The sequence below is a fragment of the Vicugna pacos genome, chromosome 13 (assembly GCF_048564905.1).
Source record: "Vicugna pacos chromosome 13, VicPac4, whole genome shotgun sequence".
Classification (NCBI taxonomy): Eukaryota; Metazoa; Chordata; class Mammalia; order Artiodactyla; family Camelidae; genus Vicugna; species Vicugna pacos.
In genome coordinates, this window is record NC_132999.1 from 5,467,321 (window position 1) to 5,490,511 (window position 23,191).

Here is a 23,191-nt window from a genome sequence, read left to right on the forward strand (position 1 = left end):
ATGCCTTTGTGCTGAATTGTTGACTGGTTTGCAAAGTCATCAGAAAGTTCTGGAGAGAAAAAACGGGATGTGGAGTTAACCCTTTGGAGTGAACATCATGTAGTATGAAGTTCCGTGGGCAGGAGAACTCCGTGTTGATAAATAGATGCTGAATTAAATCTATCCTGTTTTTTCCCTGATGACTGTCTCTCTGTGAGTGAGAGTAAATGCTTGTGGGTCACACATTGAACAGAAATGACAAAACCTTATGTCTTAGAAACAATCGGCATCTATCACTTGTATTTTTCTCTGTCTCAAGGAAACATTTCCTAAAGGGTACTTCAGAGGGTTGCTTCAAAGAAAGAGCAAATTCAGCTATATTTTACTGAAGATGTTTATGTATCCTCTCCACCTCCTGGTTTTAGCCACTCAGTGTGGCGCTTTACTTCAAAGAGGGGTTGGTGTCCAATTGGTTGTGATGCAATCAGGTAAACATATCGACCACTCATCAAATAAAAAATGTCACAAGCATCTGTTTTGCCCAAATTATTCTTTCTCATTCTTGAAAGTGAATCTGAAGTTGAAGGCAAAGGGAAAATGGCTCATTACCATAATGACCATAAAAAGGTGAGCTTATTATTTTTTTGGAGGAGAGAAGAGATAGGCAGGCATATGAAATTTCTTTAAGTGCTTGATGCTTTCGAATGGATTACTAAAGATACTGTCATATTAAATAGCCGTTGACTTTATGCCTGAAAATCGTTATGGCTCTGCTCTATCCCTTTGATTATGGGGCCAGATCAAAGTCACTGATCAGGCGAACCTGGACCCTTGCAAATCAGATCACTTCTGTGGTTGAGCTGGAGTTGTTCAGGATTCTTGGGGTTCACAGGGAAGGGAGGGCTTGGGGCTCTATTTCTCCTACGACATAGTTTTGTGAGGAATGTTCTGGACCACCTGCCCACATTTTCACGTGGAGCCTGCAGCAAGGGCACACTTGTGGACCTCAACCCAAACTGGCTGCATAAGAATCCTTCCAGTTGAGCTCAGGAAGCTACATTACTTATGAGGTTTTGGGTGATGCTGCTGTACTCCGAACCCTTAGACCCGCTGCCCTGGGGCCAAGGCTGTGATGCACTGGTGTCTCAACCTACCAAACTGGTAAACCAAGAAGCATTTTTCTGACCGTTCCTCCGTGGGTGTTATTTTATTTAATATATGTTTTTACTGCATTCAGAAAAAAGAATTTCAGCCATCCCAAACTTTTCATCAATTTTTAAAAAAATTTCATAGCACGAAGTTTACTTTTCTATTTAAAGTGAAATAAATTTAATTTTATTTATCTTATGATACCTTTTGGTATCATAATGATAGTAGGTGAGTCACCATTAATGCATTTAGAGAATACATACAACTTGTTTTCAGTGATGTAGGTTAAGGAACGTTTGTTGAATAAGATATAAAATACCTCCTGTTTTTTCCTCATTACATGCTTAGCATGGGGCCTGGCAAATAGTAAACGACCCACAAATGTTATCTAAGATTGTTTTTACTACAACCTGGGCCCTTCCTGTGTCTGGGCTGCGGGATATCTGGCTGAGGTTGGTTTTGAAAGCTAATCGTATTTCATGGTCTGGAGATACACAGTTAGGTTACTTTCTTTCAGTTGTCACTTTCAGTAAGTTTTCTTATCTCCCGTTGTTGCTGACCTGATCATGCTGATTGTCAGTCAACAACCTTCCTTATGCAATCACCAGGTTTTAAACACTGTACCGGACACTGAGGGACTCCAGGGATTTCAACATTACCCTGAAGCCTCGATTCCAGTGTGTCCTGGGTTTTTACTAAAAACAGCAGAGTAATATGGAAAGTAGCACGATGAATTTGATGGATGGAGAAAACTCAAGCTGGGCAGAATGTTTTTCACCGTATTACCCACTTCTGAAGCCCATGTAGTACAATACTATGAAAATACCACGTCTCCTTCACATGCTTACCTCTAGAAGTAGTAGGAAACCCCTTTATTGTAACTTGGCCAAGTTCAGTGAGCGAAGAAGAGTTCTTCACCTGGTACTGGGCTTCTTATTTTACAGGTGGAAGTCTGCATTCATTCGTCCAATAAGTCTAGAAAATCTCAGTCTTCATCTCTTCGAATTGTGCCTCTTCCACATTCTATCATATACTTGTAGAACATTTTATGTCTCTTTCATATATTCCATCTCCTCTGTGTCCTGTGTGCCTGTCATATATGGCCTTTATCATGTTGAGGAATTAGATCTCTGACCTTCTCAGAGTTCTTGAGCTGGACGTGAGATTGATGAACATAAAGGTGGACACATGTGTGTGAGCTCTTAGGAACTGGAGCCATATGGGAATAATTAGGTTTATTGTTCATCTAGCACAGAGTTCAGATTCTACCACTATTTTGTGTTGTAAGCATGTTTAAAGAGTAAGGGAGTTATAACAGTAAGAAAAGTTGGGGAACATGAATTGATGTGCTAACCTTGGACCTGAAAGTTTATAAGAAGTGAATCAATGGTGTTAAATATTCATTATTCAAACTTAGTGACTAAAATTTCTCTTCTGAAGCCTATGTGTGTGTGTGTGTGTGTGTGTGTGTGTATATATGTGTGTGTGTGTATGTGTGTGTGTGTGTGTGTATAGTATGATTCTTTATTTGGATTGGTCTTTCCGTTCTCTAATTCTCTCTTTGGCAGCATTAATCTATTACTTTATCTCTGACAAATGACTAATTCTTTCTTCAGTTGTGTTCAGTCTGTTTCTTAATCCACTTACTAGTGCATTTCTAGAAGGTCTGTTTCAAATTTTCTTCGTCTTTTTTTATGCTTCCTCATTGCTTAAGAGAAGATACATTCTATCTCAAGGAGAAGCTGTCTCAATCTTCTCTTTTATTTCTGTAAAATTATTAAATACATGATTTTATATTTTGTGTCTGATAATTCCAGTACTGAAGTCTTTGCAGGCCAGACTTTGCCATCTATTACTTCTATGACTCTCTCTCGTGATACCTTGCTACCATGTGTGCTTTTGATTTTTGGTTATGAGCTTATGTTCCTTGTAGCTTTATGTGTGGGAATTTTGAGATTGAGAAAAAGTTGGGTTTTTCCAGACCCTGGTCTATGTTGGCTTCATCAACGTTCAGTCATCCTGGGAGGACTCCTGGGAGTCAGCCTGCTGGCTTTATTTACTTACCTTTAATAGCTTTTTGAGGTATCATTTACATACTGCAAAAGTTATATGTTGAAGTTCAACTTTACTTTTGTTCAAACTTTTAGAAGGCTATTAGCATACAGAGTAAAATCTAGACTGTGACAGACCGAAAGAAAAAGTTGATGTGCTTGTTGTAGGAAGAAGGGGGAAGGGACTTGAACTATTTGGATGAAAAGGAATGAGACCAGCAAAATGACTCAGGTATTTGGGTATTTGTAAAATAAAGAATTGTTCCTGAGAAATGTAGTTAAAGAAAACACAAGGAGAATAAGTGGAAGAGGACCAGACAGTTTTACCTGGTTAGTTCCTACTCATCACTCAGATGGCTTTGTGGCTGCCAGTTTCTCCTGAAAGCAATCCTCTATCTCTCTTAATCTGGCTTAGGTGTCTAGAACTCGCTGTATTTGTTCAATGGGAGTAATGATCACAATGTGTTCTAATTACTTGGTTACTTTCCTGAGGCTTCCTCTAGAGAGCAGAGGTCAGTAAACTTCTGTGGGCCAAATCCAGCCCGCTTTCTGTTTCTGTAAATAAAGTTTTATTCGAACGCAGCCACACTCATTCATTTATGTGTTACGTGTAACTACTTTATGCTTTAATAGCAGAGCTGAGTAGTTGCAACAGAGATCATATAACCTGCAAAACCTAAAATACTTCTTGATTCTTTACCAAAAATTTTGTTCTACTGTATAATCCCTCTCAGGGCAGAACAGTGTCTGTCTTGTTTCCTGTTACATCTCCAGCACTTACTGCAGAGCTTGTAACTTAGAAGCAGGTAAATACATAGAGATGAGTGGATGGATTGAATGAAAAAGGTTTCAGAGATTTCTATTTTGGGGTCATGCAGATTTTAGAATGAATTAAATCTCATCAGAGAAATAAAATAAAAGTGGGTATGCAGGTAAAATCTCGTTACAAAGAACTTCATTATAATGTTATATCAGGGAGGTGGCTGAGTATCATAAAAATAATCAGGCAGACCTGGGTTTCATGCCTGGCCCTGCCGCTCATTAGCCATGAAGTTTTGACCAAACTAGTTAACTTCATGAGTGTCAGCTTCCTTTTCTAAAGGTGGGACTCATGATCTGTATCTTCATAGAACACTATCAGGGTTCAGTGAGATGCTGTGTACATAGCCTCTGACACATAACTAGTGCTCATTAAATGCTGGTTCCTTCTCACCTTGTTTCCATTTCTGTCATGATGCAGTTATTTCTTCATCCTTGCAGATGGACTTAAAAACAGTCCTTTGAGGATATGGTTCTAATGACTTCAAATAAACCTGTATCACCCATGTTTTCAATGGTCCTGATCCAGATAAAAGTCAATGTTCAACTCAACCATAGTGCCCCGTTGTTGAACGCTTGAAGCTGAATATTCATCCTGCCCCAGAGAGCAATCACCCTTCCCTCCTCTCCTTACTTCGCAGTTTAAACATCCCTGCAATAAGCACAGAATCCATCTGAGCTTAGAATTCCTCTGTAATTTAGAAAAATTACAAGTGCTAGAAGAAGCGATGTTTTGGGCAGGGGGCATCTGTCAGTGCTGGGTGAGTTCTGTCTGGCACAGTCCCAGGAGGGCCCTTGCCCTGCTCCAGTATGCCCGTCAGCTGTGTGACCTTGGGAAGCTCCCTTAACGTCACTGCTCTAGTTTATTTTAAAATAGGGGTTCTTCCCACCGAATCACAGGAATTTTGTGAGGAATAGATAAGATAAGATGGGGCTTTAATGGATGGAAAATTGTTAAATGGTGTAGAAATACAAGTTTCTGCAGTAGCATGCCCATTTTTCTCTTTTATTGGGATCCGAATGCTTCCTTTCTCTCCCTAGTGAGTGTAAGGACCCTGATGTAGTGGGAAAGAACATGTCTTTTGGGGCAAATGGGCTAGGTTCTCCTCTGCCTCTGTCACCCAGTAACTCTGCAACTTTGGCAGATTACTTAACCCTAGTGTCCTTGTTTGTCAAACTTGGATATGAATACCTACTTCACAGGGTTCTTGTAAAGGATTAGAGGAAATCATATATGCAAATTTCCCAACACATTATCAAAATGCTCACTAAGTGGTTGTTACTATTATTTCTATTTTCAAGACTTATACGTTAGGAAAGAGAAATCTTTTAGTGAATGCATTTCAGTAAAATTTCCTTCCAACTGCATACTTGGAGGTCTCCATCAATTCTTCCGTTGTGAGGTTCCCTGCCGCTAGTCCTAGAGGCCCCTGAGGTCTTGTTCCAGTCCCCTGCCCTAAGGCTATCAGTCCTATGGAGAGGCTGCCAGGAAAATTAGCGTTTCCCTTGGCATTTAGTGATAAGTCCTCTCCCTTTGTAATAGGCTGAAGCATGAATGCAACTGAGCACCTGTAAATGGAGACTTCATTAGGTATCAGGCCACCCTTTCTACCCTGATTATGCATATGAGTTACACTGTGCTTGAACCACCTGCCTGACAAATCCCTTCAGAGCCACACTTTGAACGTAACTCAAGGCATATCCCCTCTTGACAGTAAAAATAAGCCACTCTACAGCCTAAAGCAACATGACATTTTCTACCGGATATCAATATTTTTCCATCTGACATTTAGTAGATCCTAGGCAGCCAAAAATATACCAGCTGCCTCTAAGGTTATTATTCATCATTATTGTTCTTATCATCATGTGCTATTAAGGTCCACCGAAGTGATATTAAGATTGTTCATATGAGTGCTCCTTTTTCTCATATTAGTTCAACGTTTTGTTCACAGATGCCCAAGAAAATAGCCAGGCAGAGGGAAAATCTAGGCAGAGAATTGGAAGAACTTCTCTAGCACATTCCAAAGACAGAGCGAGGGAGGCATGTCTTCACGCACAGTTCTTCCGTCCATCGGTGCGCACTGCAACTGGACTGAGATTTAAACACGTGTGATGGGTCCTAAATAGCCAGCAGTTTTGTATTTCTCTCTGTTATGCAGGATAGAGATATGCTTACAGAAGCTCTTCTAATACTCGAGAGAAAATTCTAGTCAGTTTAGAATTTAAATTGATAAAAGTCCGCCCTTACCTTTTCTGGTATTTTTCCACCTGAAATCCACCCTCTGGGCCTTAGAGAGGTTAACAGACTCCAGGCTGAGAAGCCCCAGACCTGTCATGACAACCTAGATCGCTTTCAGTGTGGTCTGGAAACGAGAGAACGCTCACTGTCTCACTGCGACAGTGAAAATGCCTAAGATTCATTTAAAATCTCTGAGCGTTCACTCCAACATCACTTGCAGGCAAGTAATGATTCTTATCCCTTTATATTTCAAGACATGTCTCAGAAAAGGAGATTTTTCTTGTGCAGAGCCAAGTATAGATTTACTCCTACTGATATTTTGTCCAGAGTATTACTCTAGGAAATTAAGTTTCCTCTTATAACTTCGTTCCCTCAAGCCACACAAGCCTGAGGAAGGACAACCGAAGTACAAAGACACAAGGAGGCCTTCTCATAGCAGCAGCCCTTGGTTTTAGCCACCCTGGCTCTGATTTTTTTTTTTTTTAATGGAGATACTGGGATAGAACCCAAGACCTGTTACATGCTAAGTATGTGCTGTACCACTGAGCCATATCCACCAGCCACCTGGGCTCTGGATCGGTGTGCAGTCTGAGTATTTCTCTCTAATGGTAACTGGAAGGACCCCTTGATGCAAAACATGACATATAATGATTATTTATCAATGATAATCATAGCTAACATTTATTGAACACCTACTATTTGCCAGGCATTTTTCTAAGTGCTTTTTTTTTTTTTTGTCATGCAGTCCTCACAGTAACCCTGAGAGATGGGCACTACTATTACTCATTTTATAGACGAAGAAACTTGCCCCCATTCACAGAGCTTATAGGCGGCAGAAGAGGGTCTGTCTCTTGGCCCCATCTTCTCAGCCACCCGCCCAGCCTCCAGACGAGCGCTACCTCTGTGTGTCACTGTTCTGTTGCCTTGGACATTGGTCCCCACCCCATACTGTGCATTATACACAATAGGGTGCTGGCACCGACTTCTGAGCTCTCTGACTGCGGGCCTGGGGAGGCGTTCTTGTGGAGACCAGCCTCAGTCTGGTATGGGCCATTCTCTGCTCTGTCAGGTCCTGCTGAGAGACTCTTGGGTGTCCCCTGTTGTTCTTGTTCAAACCTGCTCCAGCCTCAGAAGGTTGTGTCCTCTATTCTGACTCACTGCTCGTAAACATGATTACTCAAGCTTTGCTGGAGCGCCGAGGCCCAGGCAGGAGCCAGCTGAGGAGTGCTGACCCCTCCCATGCATGTCACACACGAACCCCAGGGTGGCCGCGCTGTGCTGGAGCGCTCTGCCTTGTTAGCAGTGTAAACACTTGGTGCTGTGTGGCTGACTCTGTCTACCCTTCCTGGGCCTTTAGTCTCTGGCCAGCTCTGCCTGTGACCCCCAGGCTGTGGCGATTGGAGGGCAGAAGTTGCCATCCCCACTCTCCTAGGAAGAGGAACTTCCTGATCAGGGTCTGAGCTGAAGCAGCTCTTCCTGTATTGAAATCTTGGGGATATTTCCCTGAACTATTCCATGTCATCACCCAAGCGGGGCAGGTGGCGGTACAGCGCTCACTCATTCACGATACATTTATTAAGCGCCTATTTGTGTTCCAAGCACTCTGCAGAGCTCTGGGGTTGCCATGGCGACCAAGAGAGAAATGTTTCCACTTTCATAGCTTCCTGTTTTTGAACAAATCACACATGAAGAGGCAACTGTAATTCAATTTGATAAAGACTCTGATAAGACGAAAACAGAGTATTCAGAGAGCGCATAGAAGGGGCACCCACTCCAGACTAGGAAGGCTGGGGCAGATCACCTAGTGCAAATGACATCTGAGACTTGAAGAAGTTAGGCAGGTGAAGGGATTGGTAGTTGGGTACCAAGGAAGAGAAAGAATGTTCCAGAAAGATGGAATAACAGATCCAAAGGCCTACAGGCAGAGAAAACATGCAGGGCCCGGGCAACCACAATTCGCTCAAGATAGCTGAAGCAGAGTTTGAAACGGGGTGTGGCAGGATGCGAAGCTGGAGAGGTGAGCAGGGGTGCGGATGTGAAGGGTAGCTATCATTTAACCTTTCTATGTATCTCACGTACCACTTGCTTCCGACAGACGAACCTACTGTAGCCTGAGTATTCAGTGACAGGGGATAGGACTAAAGAATAATGTTTGTTGAGTCCCATCATGTGCTGAGGACAATGGAAGAGCTCAGAGACCTTTGGTCCTGGACCCCAGTGCATACCATCCAGGGACCCCAAGCCAGTTAGGTGCCTTCCTCCCTTGTGGTTCAATACACAGCAACGGCATCCTTCTGCTGTTGCCAGCAGCGCTCCCCGCTCTAGAAACTAGTAATCTTACTCAAGGTCTCCTCTGCTGTCTCTGCTGCTGTGACAGCCACAGCCAGGCCTGACATGGCCCCTCTGGCTGGGGTGGACCTCACTGCACCGCTAGGTACTCGGAACTGAGCCAGGCCTTCCACATTCACTAGAAACTCTACAAGTAAGGGTGGTTATCTCCATTTGTACAAAGCGGGAAACTGAGGCTCAGAGACATCCAATCACTTGTCACAAGCCACAGAGCTGTAAGTGGCAGGGCAGCATTCGGACCTGGTCCGATTTCACAGCCACCACAACCGTACAACAGCGCCTCTTTCCCGGTCACTCCTATCTCTTACTAGGATCCGTTACGTTGCTCTTCAGGTTTTCTTGTTGACACTTTTCTTGAAGATGACCCTTAAATGTGTCCCTCCTGCAGAGGAAGCACTGAGTTCAGACCCCCGAACCCTCAGGGTGTGATCAGTAATCAACACGCCCTCCCGGGCTCTAGTCCCGAGACTGAAGACAGCCTCCCCGCCGCACTTTCACGGAGAATATGGCAGTTAACTCCTGATGTTGGCGAGTATTTTAAAATTCCTCCCAGAGGATCTGGTGAGTTTTTTCCTGCAGGCAGATTTTGGGGCAGCCTTTGATCTATCTAAGCATGTCACCTGTGTGCGACCAGCACGTGAGGTTTCTTCTTTGTGACCTTCCCCAGACTCTCACTGCGTATTGTTTTTAATTTACTTTTATTTGTGTCACCTTCTTTCATGACCATTTCAATGTTAATTTTCATGCCAAATGGAATAGGTTTTTCTGTCTGTCTGCTCCCTCCTGCCTCTTTTTTTAAACACAAACAAGGCCCAGGGACAAGTCTTAGGCGCGCAGTAAAGATGGATGTGTTCGCTAGCAAGCTTCAGGTAGGGGTACTCATGAATCAATCACTCGGCTTTTATTAAGTGTCTCTTCGCTCAAAGCATGGCTTTCCCTGCAGCCAGATGGCCCTGGTTCTGCACTGCTGAAGGTAATCTGGACCCTGTCACTAATTACTCTTCCTCCTGGCAGCAAGTAGAAGAAGCGATTTTCAAATTGTTTTTATCGATCACAGGGCATTTTCTCTAGAATACTATTCTCTATAAAAAAGGGGAAGTATTTCCAGTTAACAGAATAAAAAAAGTGTTACAGAGGAAGGCAGTTTACGTGGTCGTTAGAAGGCACAATTTGGAGTCAACAGACCTGAGGTTGAACTCTTGCCTCTGTCCTTTACTAACAAGGGCAAGTCACTTCAACTCTTCCAACCTCAGTTTCTCCCTCTACAAAATGGGAATATTAATTCACAGAGCTGATATAAGGATTAGGTTAGTAGAGATTAAATAAGACAGTAAATAGTTTGGCTCAGGAGGTACTGTTATTTTTATTGTTGTTTATTGTTATCAAGGGAGTCATCTCCCTGTCTCTCTTCAGACCAGTCTGATGTATTTTTATCTGTTTCTCTTCCCTCCATACAAATTCTCTTTCCTCTACAAAGGTAGGGCGTGATCTTGCTTTCATGAACACTCCAACTCTCACCTTTCATAATTACATGATAAAATTAAGACTTAAAGAAATTACAGCTGACTTCTTGCTTTCATTTAGCCTTCTTCAGTAACGATCATTTTCGTTGCAGAACGATGACGTGGAGTTTGTCCGAACTGGCTATGGGAAGGATATGGTCAAAGTTCTTCGTATTCAGCGAAATGGAAAATATCACAGCATTAAAGAGGTGGCAACTTCGGTGGAACTTACTCTGAGCTCCAAAAAAGACTACCTGTATGGGGATAATGCAGACATCATCCCCACAGACACCATGAAGAACACAGTTCATGTCCTGGCAAAGACCAAAGGCGTATGTCTCATACTTCTTAGATGCTGCCCGTCTTGATGCAGAATTCACTGTATTACAGTATGAGGGTATTACTTGCTTGTTTCAAGTTCCCTTTAACTTCAAACCCTATTTTTACATTTAAGCTATTAAAATTTTTCCTTTTCTATTCTAATATTCTCAGCTTTACAGAAAATCTTTTTTTAATTAAACTCACTTCTTTGTTCTCTTCTCTTTTTTTTTTTTCTCCTTTGTTCCCTTTTCTTGGTTCTCAACTCACTACATCTTTTAGGTAGAGAATCCTATTTGACAGATTTACACATTGTCTCTTAATTAGTGTCATTGGCAAATCAAGGCCTTGACACGATTTCAGAATATAATTTTACACATTTTTGTCTTGCATTTCTCTGAGTCCTGTTATTTTTTTCTTCTAGAATGGTGTTTATAGGAGAAAGTACCATTTCTCCTCTTGGCATTACTATAGAAGAAAATCTTGAGTATGAGATACGTTTTGAAATCTATTTGTCCAACTTTTAACGCCTTCCGAATTTTCCCAACTCCATGACCACATAGTGTCCCTATTTGGTGGTAATTATACCCATTGAAAGGATCTTGGAACTAACAGAATCTGAGTTTTTAGCACTTGTATGTCAGGTTTCTTTAAGTGTGAATGAAGCCGTGCTGGACAACCAGCAGATTTCTGAGCAACTCAAGATAATTTTTTTTTATTTGCTGAGAAGCCTAGAAAGGCAAGACGTGTAGACTGGCAAGCTTCTTTTCTCATGCTTTTGCATGAAATTCATACCCATAATACATGAAATGAGCAAAATAATTGGAATATTATTTCTGCAAGGCCTCTCTCCACCCTGAACCTTTCTCTTGCTGATCAGAATGGCCCAGCAAGCCTACACAGGGCTCTGGAAAAAGCCATTGCTTTCTTAAAAAACTACGTTGAAAATAAACCTCTATACTGTGCTATAGCATAGGGCCAAGTAACACAAATTCTTATATTTCCTCTACTGAGTGAGAGGTACAGAAAAGTGAAGGAATGGCCCTAGATAGTAAAAATAATTTAAGTCCATTCATTATAGATAGAATGTAATTTCTTATCCATACCAGGATACTTTGAGAGTGAAATGGAATGCTTATTTATAATTATTCTGCGACAACGGGTATAAAATAAAACTATCTTGGAGAAATCTGATTATAGGTAAATAGTTTACCTGAATTACAGGCAAAGCCATAAATAATCTGTAGACTGTACTAGGACCATAAAATATTGCCTAGAGATTAGTATGAAGAATTTGTGTGGAAGTAGGGAGCTGCTTTATGGGGATAGAGAGCTGAGCTGGGGATGGTCACTAGGAGGCCTGTTTGCAAGGCAAGGGAGCTGAAGTGACCCTTCATGGACATTTTTCCTTGAGAAATTGGGAGGCCTGTTGGCCAGCCTCGTAAAGGGAGCAGGGTGTTCTGGAGCCTACTGCAGGACTTCCGCTGGCACAGGTGGTGGCCGAGCTCAGCGTGAGGAGAATCTGAATGCTAAGATCACTTCTTGCTCATCCATTGATGGACACATCCCCTCCTGCAAACAAGTTTCTTTTAAAAACAGGATATTCTCACCTGGTGGTGGCAATCTATTAACCACACTTAGAAGCCCTTGCGAAAATTAGGGTAAAGACCAGTTCATCTCTAAGACTCTTTCTAATTCTTTGTTTCTCTGATTCTAAAAAAAAAAAGCATTTCATCAGGAAATAGAGTGTTGTGGATATTTAAAAATGATTTTTAAGTGGGGCAAGTATTTCTGATCACTAGCATTTGTTTCTCTTTACAGATTAAAAGCATAGAAACTTTTGCCATGCATGTCTGTGAGCATTTCCTTTCTTCCTTTGACCATGTCATCCGAGTTGGAGTCTATATGGAAGAAGTTCCTTGGAAGCGTCTTGAAAAGGTTTTCTTCTTTATTTATGCTTTCAGTTTAATTAAATTAAGAAATTGGTTTTATGATATATGCTGAAATTTTATTGGAAATAATTTTTTTTCTAATTTTCAGAATGGAGTTAAGCATGTCCATGCATTTATTTATACTCCCACTGAAAAGCACTTCTGTGAGGTTGAGCAGATGAGGAGTGGTGAGAAAAATGTTTTTCATGTTTTGATTCTGCAATAGCAATTTCAGGTTTTTTTTTCTTTTAAACAACTCTGTATTAACATCAAGGAAAACCTTAGAGAATTTTGAAGTCTTTAAAATTTGAGATGGGAATGAGCATTGTGACCTTAGATTACATTAAAGAACTATCAATTTTTTTATCTTAAAAATATAAAAATGGAATAATACCCTTTGCAACAAATTTGGGGAGTGGGGTAGATCATTTTTATTGCCTGATCTTGAGGCAAGGGGTAAAAAAGGCACAGTCTGACAAAAACCTGAATCTCTGAATTTTCTGACCGGTGCTTTTGGTACTACGCCATGTTATGATTATAATAACCTTTATAGGAAATACCTAGTAAGTAACAATGAAGTTTCCTTAAAATTCTATTTGTCATAATGATAAAACCACTGATACTATTATAATTATCATAAAATGGACCTCATTTAAAATAGCAATGACAGTGATCTAATTCTTTCTGTTTACCAAGAAATCTAAAAATTAACTGTGGAAATAATTACAATACAGACCTTATTAGTACTGATGATTGAACTTAGCAAATATTAAAATTCCCAAAGCTCGTCTTTCGTTGATTTGTTGAGGTTGTTAGAGCAGAGTTCGGTAATTGGCGAAGAGTTAGACTGGAATATCTCTAAGAACCATGACGCCAACATAGTAGAAATATCTCTATCCTAATAAAAAATAAACTTTAATGGTCATTATAAATTGAGAATGTGGACTGTGAACATTTTTCTCTTCTATTTTTCTTTCCTTTTCTCTCTCTTCTTCTCTCTTCCTCTTTCCTGCTCATTTGTCTCTTTTTCTTTTCTTTGTATGTCTCTTTCTCTTTCTTCTCTAGCTTACTTTAGTAAGAATTTGAGGTGGCATCTCATAAACTGCAGAAATATAAAAAGGTTAATAAAATATTAAGTCCCTCCTGTTCTGAGTTCTGCTGGATAATGCCATCCCTTAGAAAGTCCTAGTATTGTAGCTATCATGTAATATTTTTCCCTTTTTGTGTTGAATTCTAGACACAGCCAGGGCCTTCTCAGTGTTTAACTAACAGTTATGAAATTATTATCCTGTAAAGGAGACCAAATGACTAGTTGTTGAGTTAAGTTGAAGAGACAATGACTTTTTTCATCCCCCAAATGGGTAGTCATGTGAAACATTCACTTGGTGACTGAGCTGTTTGTTAGTTAAGATGTAACTTCCTTTCCTTCCTTCCTTCCTTCCTTCTTTCTTGCCTTTTGTGTGTGACTTTGGAGGAGTGAGAGAAAGAAAGGTTTCCTGATATCCCAGGCCAGTGTTTTCCTATACAAACCACTCTAAACTGGCACTTCCCAGCAGAAATATAACGCAAGCCATATACCTAATTTTAAAATTTTCTAGTAGTCACATTAGAAAAGCAAAAAGAATTTTAATAATACATTTGATTTAACCTAATATGTATAAAATACCACTTAAGTATACAGCAAATATAAAAATTACTAATGAAATACTTAACATTATTTTTTAAAAATTAAGTGTTTGCAATTCTTTATATTTAGAGGACATCTCAGTTCTCATTTACCATTTTCCAAGTGCTTAATAGCCACATGTGGCTAGTGGCTGCCATATTGGTTAGCACAGCTCTAAACCATTTCAGGTGATTTTTGCAATTACTTAGCATATTCCTTATTCTACTTTCAGTTATGTAAAATAATAGCAGGGGCTAGAAGTAGATTTCAGGAAAGCTAACTAAAAAAATGAGAGCTTCTATGAAATATAGTAATGTCAGTCATGGAAATACTATTCATTCAACAGTGATTCTGAGGACTTCTTATGTATATGAAGGGCAGTAGATTCAGAGGTGAATAAGACATTCTCTGACCCTGGTGAGTTCCCAGTAGATGAACAGTAGGAAATAGACTTATAAAAAGATTTATTGCAATATGAAAGGCTAAAGACCCTCATAAAGGAATTAAAGTTATGGGATGGGAGCAAAGAGGTGCAGAAAATTAACTTCCTAGGGCAGTTTGGAAAGTTTGACAGGGAGGAGGAAATATTCCAAATGACTTCTGAAAAATGATTCAGAGCGTACTGGGCATAGAAGGGGGAAAGGAAATTACCAGCAGAAGAAACAGAACGTATATGGGTAGGAATCATAAAGGAGTGGAAAAGGGAAACTAAACTATTTTCATCTGCGCCTGCCTCACGCAGATCACCCTAGTGGGCAAGTCATTTTCGGGTTGAAAGGGGAAGGCGTCTGAGGAATGACAGCAGCTTGGAAGGGTCCAGTTTTTAGAATGGAAGGAGCAGGTGAAGATGAAGAGGTTGGTTTGGGCCTCATGTACCATACTAATGAGATCAGTGACTCAAAGGCAGTTTTACACGGTAGTTAATGAGCCCACAGGCCTTGGAATCAGGCTAAACTGTCTCTGAAGTTGAGCTCCACTAATTAATAACTTTGTGGCTGTGAGCAAGTTGCATACACTACTTCAGTGGTTTTTCACTCATAAGATGAGGAGAACAGTGTCTGCCTCAACAACTGTCCAGGTAATTAACGGAGATAAATCTTAATGTAAAGCGTTTAGCCCAGTACCTGGCACATAAGAAAGATAGTTGTTGTTGTTGTTGTTGTTATTATTATTATTATTATTATTATTATTATTATTATTATTATTTAGAATGACAATAGAAATCCATGGAGGGGCTTAATGTATAGAGTGTGCTGATTAGTAATTTTGACCAAGGTTGTAGTGAACTGGCTGGAGAAACCGGCAGTAATGAGATGTTGAAGAAATGATGGAGTCTGAAGTAAGGCAGTAAAAGTAGAAATGGAGAGACTGCAGAGGTGGGGGAGAGGCATCATAGGAAGCACTTCTGAAGTGTACTTAATAGGTCTGAGTAGTTGAGTAGGGATGGGAGGTTCGAGAGAAGGAGGGGTTAAAGTTACCCTAAAGTCAGCGGCCTAGCGGAGTCGACCAGGAAGAATACATGCACTGAGGAAATTTCCTAGGGAAGCTGGTGAGTTTGGGAATAAGGGACAGAGATAGATTTGGAGACTGATGGTAGGTCAAGCCATGGGGAAGAAAGAACATTCCAGAAAAACATATAAAGGGAGAAGAGGAAAGATGAGAGGGCCCTGGGGAAAATTACCCAGCTTAAGGGTTGGACAGTGTAAAGGATGGGAAAGAAGAATGGCCAGAGAAAGAGGAGAATTGGAGACGGTGTCATGGATGCAAAAGAAAAATACATCTCGAGAAAGGAGGGTTAGTTAGTGGGTAACAGAATGCATGACAAGTAGGTTTATGTGCAGTGGCTCCACACACAAAGTTCACCGCTTTTTGTAAAAGTGGAGTTAAGTGTGTGCGTGCGCGTGTTTGGAGGATGCTCTGCTCCTGGAAGTTATTCAAGTACCTGGTTGATATAATCAGACATTTTTCATCCTTACTTTTTGGTGCCACTTTGAGAGTAGATCCCCATCCCAGACAACCAGGAGAGGGGCAGAGCTCGGAGGAGCAGCAGGAGGAAGCAGATCCCTCAAGCCGAACACCAGGTCTGAAGGCAGTACAGAGCACAGCTGCGGGAGGGAACCGCGTCTCACGGCCACGCCTGACGGCAAGGACGGCCGGGAAATGTAGTCCACCCGGGGCCGGGAGGAAGACAAGAGCCAGAGGTCTCTGCCACAGGAGGTTAAGGAGTTGGGTTAACAAAGACTGGAGAGAGTGTGCAGTTTGGCAAATAGGGGTCGCTGATGACCTCTGTCCACGAGAATATTTCGCAGATCCCTGGAGGTGGAAGTGGAGTAGCCAGATACAGGGCTCTGCTGATCATAGGAAGCAAACAGACTGCTCTTCACACCCTGTTCTTTCCAGGAATTACCAGGAACTATCATCAGCCTGAATTCTAGTCACCTGGCGGCTGTGGAGTAGAAAAACTAATCATCAGAATCAGGCCAGAACCTTTCCTTTCCGCAGAAAGCTTCAGGGTGTTGCGACCTCCGTAGCAGTGTCCCTGGGGCTCCAGCTTGACTCGGACAGCATGCGGGCTGGCACGGGTCGCCAGGGGAGGAGGCGCCTGCTGCCGAGGGTGTGTGCAGTGTGTGTGTGCACACCTTCCTGAATGTGTGTGTCGTTCCGTGTTGTGTGTGTGGAGATGACATTTGTACTCTGTCCCTTTTTGGAGAGTAGGGATCTATGCGTTTTTTGCTAACAAAGTTTAATTCTTTGTTTGCTTATTATTCAAGAGCTAGAACAGTGAATATTGTGAGGTGAGTCAGTGTACGATCGTTGTCATAAGAAATCCCCTTGCATAAGCTTAGCTGAAGAAAGTAATCATTATCTTTCGCACACACGCCCCCCAGTTCACGTGTGGAAGGCTGCCGTTACCAGCCTCCCAGCTGGGCCTTTGGTGCGGGGCTGGCCGGGAGGGTGAGGACTCTGCCCCCTCCAGCGCGTGCGCTCAGTCACACATGCAGCCTGCAGCCCTTCCAAGCAGGGTGTGTAACTGGGTTTCTCCTGTAGGCTGGATTTATTCTTATCAATTGAACAAACATTTATAGAAAGCCTACTGAATCTCAAGCACCCATTTTAGGCCCTGAGACTTGCTATAAAACTCCCATTACCCTATTTTTTTCCTACTGTGTCTTTTAAGCTACATCATGAAGTATACTTTTAGCTGTTTCAAAGTCTGCTAGTTCCATGGAAGAACCTGGGAGAGAGAGAGACGTCTGCTCACCGCAGGGATGAGGGCCGCTGTTACATCTGTGACTTCCCAAGCTCCGAGGGGAGAGCTGGGCTCCGCGTTTGTGATGCAGGCTGTCGGTGCAGGTGTTACATGGAACCCAGCTCTTCCCAGCTCTCACCTGTGTGTCTCTCTGAACTACAAGTTCAGCCAAGCCTCAAAGTCACTGGGATGGTTGAGTCACTAATTTAAACTAATTGAACTAATAGCAGAGCATCCCCCAACACACACACACACACACACACAAATTTGAATTATAATTCCCAATTCTTTAAGCATCAAATTTCTCCCAATCTGACACTAATTATAAAAACTCAACTAAAGCATATCCAAATACAGGAATGAAAGATAGCAAAGAGATTTCAAGTAAGAGATACTGCCTTCTGGTGGTGAAAAATAATCTATTGACATGGAGACTAGTAGGCACAGGAGGATGGTCTTAAGGAAGGGGATTGATGAAACTTAAGTCCTAGAGGAGAATGGATTTAAGAGGCGTCAAGCAGGGCAGACGGAAGAAATGAGGTGGGGAAAGTGGGAGACAGACAGAGGCAGCCACTGCCAAGAAGGCTGCCGATGTCCTTTTGATGCCAAGATAAGATAACTCCTCAGTTATCTTATTCCAGAAGAAAAGTTCTTGGCAAGCCCAAGACCTTTTTAAAATCATCTTGATCACCACCTAGTTGTACAACAGCCCAGTGAACGGTCTTCTGGCTGGGGGACGCCATCTCTCCCGTCCAGAGCCAGAGCTGCACAGAGAGAGCTTCCACCCTCCCCGCCTGGGCGAGATGGACTCTCAAAGGCAAATGATATTTAATTGGTCTTCACTGTTTCCAGCACTTTACAAGTTTGAGGTTTTCTACTAGAATGATTTAATATAGTTTTAAAATATCCTCCTTGTAGCTATTTGTGTCCTTTTTGGAGGTGTTAAATGTAGAAGCAATTATCCTCTTGGTGACAGGATTTTTTTTTCTTGGCTCAGTAACGCTTTGTGCTCTGTGACACCTGATGCGTAGGTAAGGAATTGGGGTGATTTTCTCTTAACTTGCAGTGAGTTTCTTCCCCTTGGAGAGCTCGAGGAGTAGGATGCGTGCTTCCCGGGGAGAGAAACCACAATCTGTCAAGTGTGTAGGAGGACATTAGAAGCTAGAAAAGATTATGTTCTAACCAAGTAAAATGGGAAAATCTTCCTTTTGCATCACTCCATAACCATGGCCGAAAGGCAAAATAGAGCTGATTAAGTGGTTTCATGGGAAGGAACCTAGAAAAGGGCAGTCTTTTTGGTCGAATTACTTCTTGGAATCTTTTTTAGAGTGTGTGAGGCATCATATTTTTAGTTGATGGGCCCATGAATTTGAAAGGCTCAGGTTTGTTTTTTTTACCAGTGTTCAGAAAGCTGGGGAATCACCAACAGGGAAGGGAAAATAAGCTCCCAGGGTTCATCCCGAGTGTCTAATGTGCGCCAAGAAAATGTATTTTTTCACGTTCAAAGAGAATAGGTTTCTGTTGTTTGCTCGCAGGGTGATGAGTGTGCCAGAGGACATGGTTTGCGTCCTGCCTGAACTGGGGCAGTAGTGAACCGTCTTTGAGAACATGAAATGTTTTATTCGGTGAGAAGCTGAGGCCAAAACACATTAGAAAATGCAGCTGCCTTCTCCATTTTCGGATCGTTAGCAAGAAAGTAGATCATTTCAAAGCTGCCTGGCAGACTGACGCTCCCCTCAGGTCAGCAAATCTCATCCCAGGGCTGGGGTGGACTGGGCTGGCATGTCAGAAGTAGTTTTAGACCCCAGTGAGCCTTTGTGAAGCATGGGAAATATTTACAGGTGGTTGAACGCAATAAAAAACGTCAGTTGTGGCAAAATCATCAATGTAACTTTTATAGAGCATTTCCGATGGGGCAGCCATTTGACTGAGTCCTTTATGTGTATTATCTTAGACATCTGTCAGCGCCAGGAAATAGCTATGATTATCACCTCCTGCGGATGAGAAAGTCAAGGTAGAGAGAGGGTAAGGAGTTTTCTCAGGGCAACACTGCTCATAAATAGGGGAGGAGAGGCACTGAGAGCACCGGGGGTGAATTCAAGGACTCTAGTCCCAGGACTGTGGACTCAGCACTGCATCCAGAAACCCTTTTATGACTGAGACCATTGGAGGAGCCAGTCTGGTCGGCTCACATGGATGCTGGCGGTCAAGGCCAGCTGTGTAGGGAAAGTAGGAGTAAAGTTTGCCTTTGGTTTCCTTCACCTTCTCTCTGTCCCTCTTCACGGGTTCCTCAGTGCTTGTTCTAACCCTACTCCCGATTGCAAATCCAAGTTTATTTTCTGTAGGATTTTTTTCTAGAAGGGATTATGATTGCAAGTAAATTATATTAGTTTGTAAAGGTTAAGGAGTCACTCCTTTAAGGGGTCTTTCTATTTCAATAGGAAATTTTTAAATAATACTATGTTTTCAAGACTTACAGGGCCGTTTCTAAAAGTGATGCTTTAATGTTCATTTTGAACCAATGGAGTTGGTATTTTTCAGGCTGGGGCCTTCAAAGCACATTGTGGAATGGAGGTGGCAGCTTTCTTGTCTGTCGGAAAATCCTCTTACAGTACAGAAATGGGGAGAGTGAAAAGAAGGAGGAATTGTGAGGATGGGGAGGGACCCCAAAAGGGAGAAGAAGAGCATGAAATCTCATAATGGGATGCTGAGTTCAAACTCCTCCTCTGCCAGTTTCTAGCCATATGACCAGAAGGATGCTGACAGGACGTTCTCAGCCAGTGTTGATGCCCTCGCCTTCTCCTCCTGCCACGCTCTGTGTGAAAGTTGAGGGGAGGGGGCAGATCAGGAAGGAAATAGTAAGGATTGACAGGGGAGAACTGTCTAGAAGAAAAAGAGACTAAGTTGTTAATGTGAATCAATTTTATTGCACTCATTCAATTCAACAGATACTTATTGATTGCTTTTGCAGCTCTCTCGGGCCTGAGACTGAGACTCACTTGGATCAGCTCTACACTGCATTTAGAAACGCTGATTTTGCAGAATCGTGTCTTTTTACATTTAGAATCTGATCTACTCAGCCAGCTTAAGGCATTAAGTCATTTCTGGTATCTTTCTTGTGATTATTCCTCAGATATAGCTTCCAATGGGAACTTCAGCATGGGAAACAAGTACCATTTTCTGTTTTACCACATTATCCTAGAACACTCTGACCAGAACACCTTATTTAATCAGCACACATTTAATTAGCAGACCTACCACTAACCATGGCCTCTGCTCTCTCTGTTGGTACACACATGTGGCTGGGAAAATACCAAAATATAGCCATTATTTACCTACTTCTGAAACTCTGCAGCTCCTGAGTTAACCACAGCAATTGAAATCACACAGGAGATGTAAATCACTGGGTTATTAAGAGCTGCCCAGGATTCTGATTAAGGATCATGGATACATTCTTATTCTTCCACAGAGACCACGTACAGCATAGTGATGCCTGATACTTCCAGCTGTTGACTTATGATTAAATAGGCGAAAAAGGATAGATACTAGTGTGGATTAATTTCAAGACTGGAAAGAGGTGACCTCAGTCATCCTGCGTTGGCACGCTGCTTTTGGGGGTTTGTACCCACGTGGCCCCGACCGTCCTGGCCTCGCGAGCCTGCCCACACAGATAAGGCCGTGGTGATGTTAATTCCCAAATTCCCCTGGCCCCACAGCTCTCTCGTTACAGAACCGCTGTGCCTCCCGGCAAAATTCTCCCACCTTCTCCCAGCCTGGAGGGCTGTCTCACATGTGCTCAAGAAGTTTGCACCCACTGTGTGCAGCTTCTGCCTCACTAGCTCTGCCCACTGTTTGCTGTGCCCGGTGCCCCTGCTCCTTGGAAAGAATGCTGCTCCCCACAGACGTGGTGCCCTGGGGCTTCCCACGGTGTCCCCTGGCGCCATGTTCTCTTTAGTCTTCACCAAACTGCTGGAGGTACACTGTGTCCACACAGAGAAAGAAAGAGAGACTCTTCTCACTGACTCTGTACCCCATCTGTCACCTGGGCCTTGAGCTAAAACTGCCTGAAGCACAAGTAAACAGCTTTTCAGATTATGCCCATCAGCATCAGGTTATGCCCACCACTTCATAGGGTGATGTCGGGGGCTGCAGGAGAACTGTACCATCCGCTCTGTTGTTTTCAGCTCTGCCCTCTCTGCCCAGGCCCCCATGAGCCACCTTTGCCCCTTCTAAGTTCAGCCAAAAAAACTAAAGCCTTTGTGGGTACGCACTTAGGCAATCTGCGCCTCGTGGGCCACTGGCCTCATCTTCCCCGTCTCTATTTAGGCTCTATCATCTGCTTAGAATTGAAAAATCACGTTCTCTATTCAGCTATTAATGCGGGGATCCATATTTAGTTTTATAAGCTTTTCCCTGTTTTTAATTTGTCTTGAGCTTTTGGCTCATGAATTTTATTTCTGTTTGTTGATAAGAACTGTAAGAGTGGAATGTTAATAAATTTCAATTTGGTTCTGTAATATCAAGAATTTAAACATTAAAAAATGGATAGGTTAAAAAAAAAAAAACAGGCCCATGCTGCTCCCCGTTTATGACATTGTCTGGTTTTGCTGGGCTCATAACACAAGGGAACTGAGGGTCTGGTTGTGACTGGAGCCATCAGCAGTGTAGGTGGTCAGCGTGAGGACTGCCCCCAGTAAAGGACGTCACAGAGCAAACAGAGGAACGGCTTTTTGAGGAGTTTGTTACCTCATTCCAGCGTGACTGCCTGATGAACGAGATGGGGCTCAAGATGTGAAAGATAACTTGGCCTAAAAGCTATTCCTGCACAAGCTGAGAAAAAGGTATTTGTTCCTGTGGGCTTCAACACAGCCTGGAGGCTTAGCCTCTGACCTTGAGTTCCCCGAGGGCAGGAGAGGGCAGGGAGTTGTGGAATTCAGACAGAGGAGGGACAGGCACACCACCTTCATCACTTGGACTTCAGAGGAGACAGAAAACATGGGCAGTGATGTAGCTGTCTGTACAGACTGTGCCACATTTTAATGACCAGGATCCTTAGGGCAGTTTTGTTTATGACCTCATCCCCGCTTACCTTTTGACTTAAAACAGGACATCCAGTCATTCATTCTGGAATCAAAGACCTCAAGGTCTTGAAAACAACCCAGTCCGGATTCGAAGGATTCATCAGGGACCAATTCACCACCCTCCCAGAGACGAAGGACCGAATCTTTGCCACCCAAGTGTACTGCAGGTGGCGCTACCACCCGGGCAGAGATGTGGACTTTGACGCCACCTGGTATGCATGAGGGCTCGGGCCTGGCATGGTGCAGGCAGTGTCTGCCCTCTTTGCCAGGGGCCCAGAGTTCGTGGAGTCTTCCCTCTGAGAGGGAAACTTGGAAGCCGTTCAACTCAACCTCCTCACTGGAAGAAACCCCTTCTGATGAATCACAGAAAGACCCTGGGCTTACTTTGAGTTAGTAAATCTGCAGGTGACCCTAGGACGCTATGAGCTGTGAAGACCTTGAGTGGGTCGCCTGATTTGCTTGACCCTCTGTTTTTTAACTGACGAAATCAGCAATATGCAAATGTGATTGTGTATGAGACCCACCTGAAGGGCTTGTTAAACTGCAGCTCACTGAGCCCACCCCCCCGACCCCCCCAAAAAGGCTCTGATTCTGTGGCCCGGGATGGCACCTGAGAACATTCTCACCATGTCCCAGGTGACATTCATGCTGTTGGACGAGGGGCTTCACTTTCAGAACCACTGGGTCAAATAAGGATAATGGCATTTCCAAATGCTATGCCATTCCTACTTCATAGCAGATGCAGCGAGGGCTGTACTAGGGTGACCAGCTCATCCCAGTTTGCCAAGGACTTTCCTGATTTTAACCCCAAAAGTCCCATATCCCAGGGAACCACTCAGTCCCAGGCAAACTGGGAC

At 42.8% G+C, this 23,191-nt stretch overlaps 1 protein-coding gene across 8 annotated transcripts in view; it reads left to right on the top strand.

Moving 5' to 3' along the window:
• The window catches only part of LOC102527220 (uricase), a 93,676-nt gene that overhangs the window by 63,773 nt on the left and 6,712 nt on the right, over positions 1-23,191 (top strand). For 6 of the 8 annotated variants that reach the window (XR_012078998.1, XM_072974120.1, XM_072974119.1 and 3 more), the window contains 4 exons: positions 10,202-10,420; positions 12,228-12,344; positions 12,447-12,525; positions 22,360-22,546. Coding sequence is in view for 7 of the 8 variants with exons in the window: in XM_072974120.1 (XP_072830221.1) it covers positions 10,202-10,420; positions 12,228-12,344; positions 12,447-12,525; positions 22,360-22,546 (602 nt within the window). In the remaining variant the exon portion in view is untranslated. Of the gene's footprint in view, positions 1-8,155; positions 8,255-10,201; positions 10,421-12,227; positions 12,345-12,446; positions 12,526-20,224; positions 20,793-22,359; positions 22,547-23,191 lie in introns of those variants that run through there. The other 2 variants (XM_072974123.1, XM_072974124.1) reach the window with 2 other exon arrangements.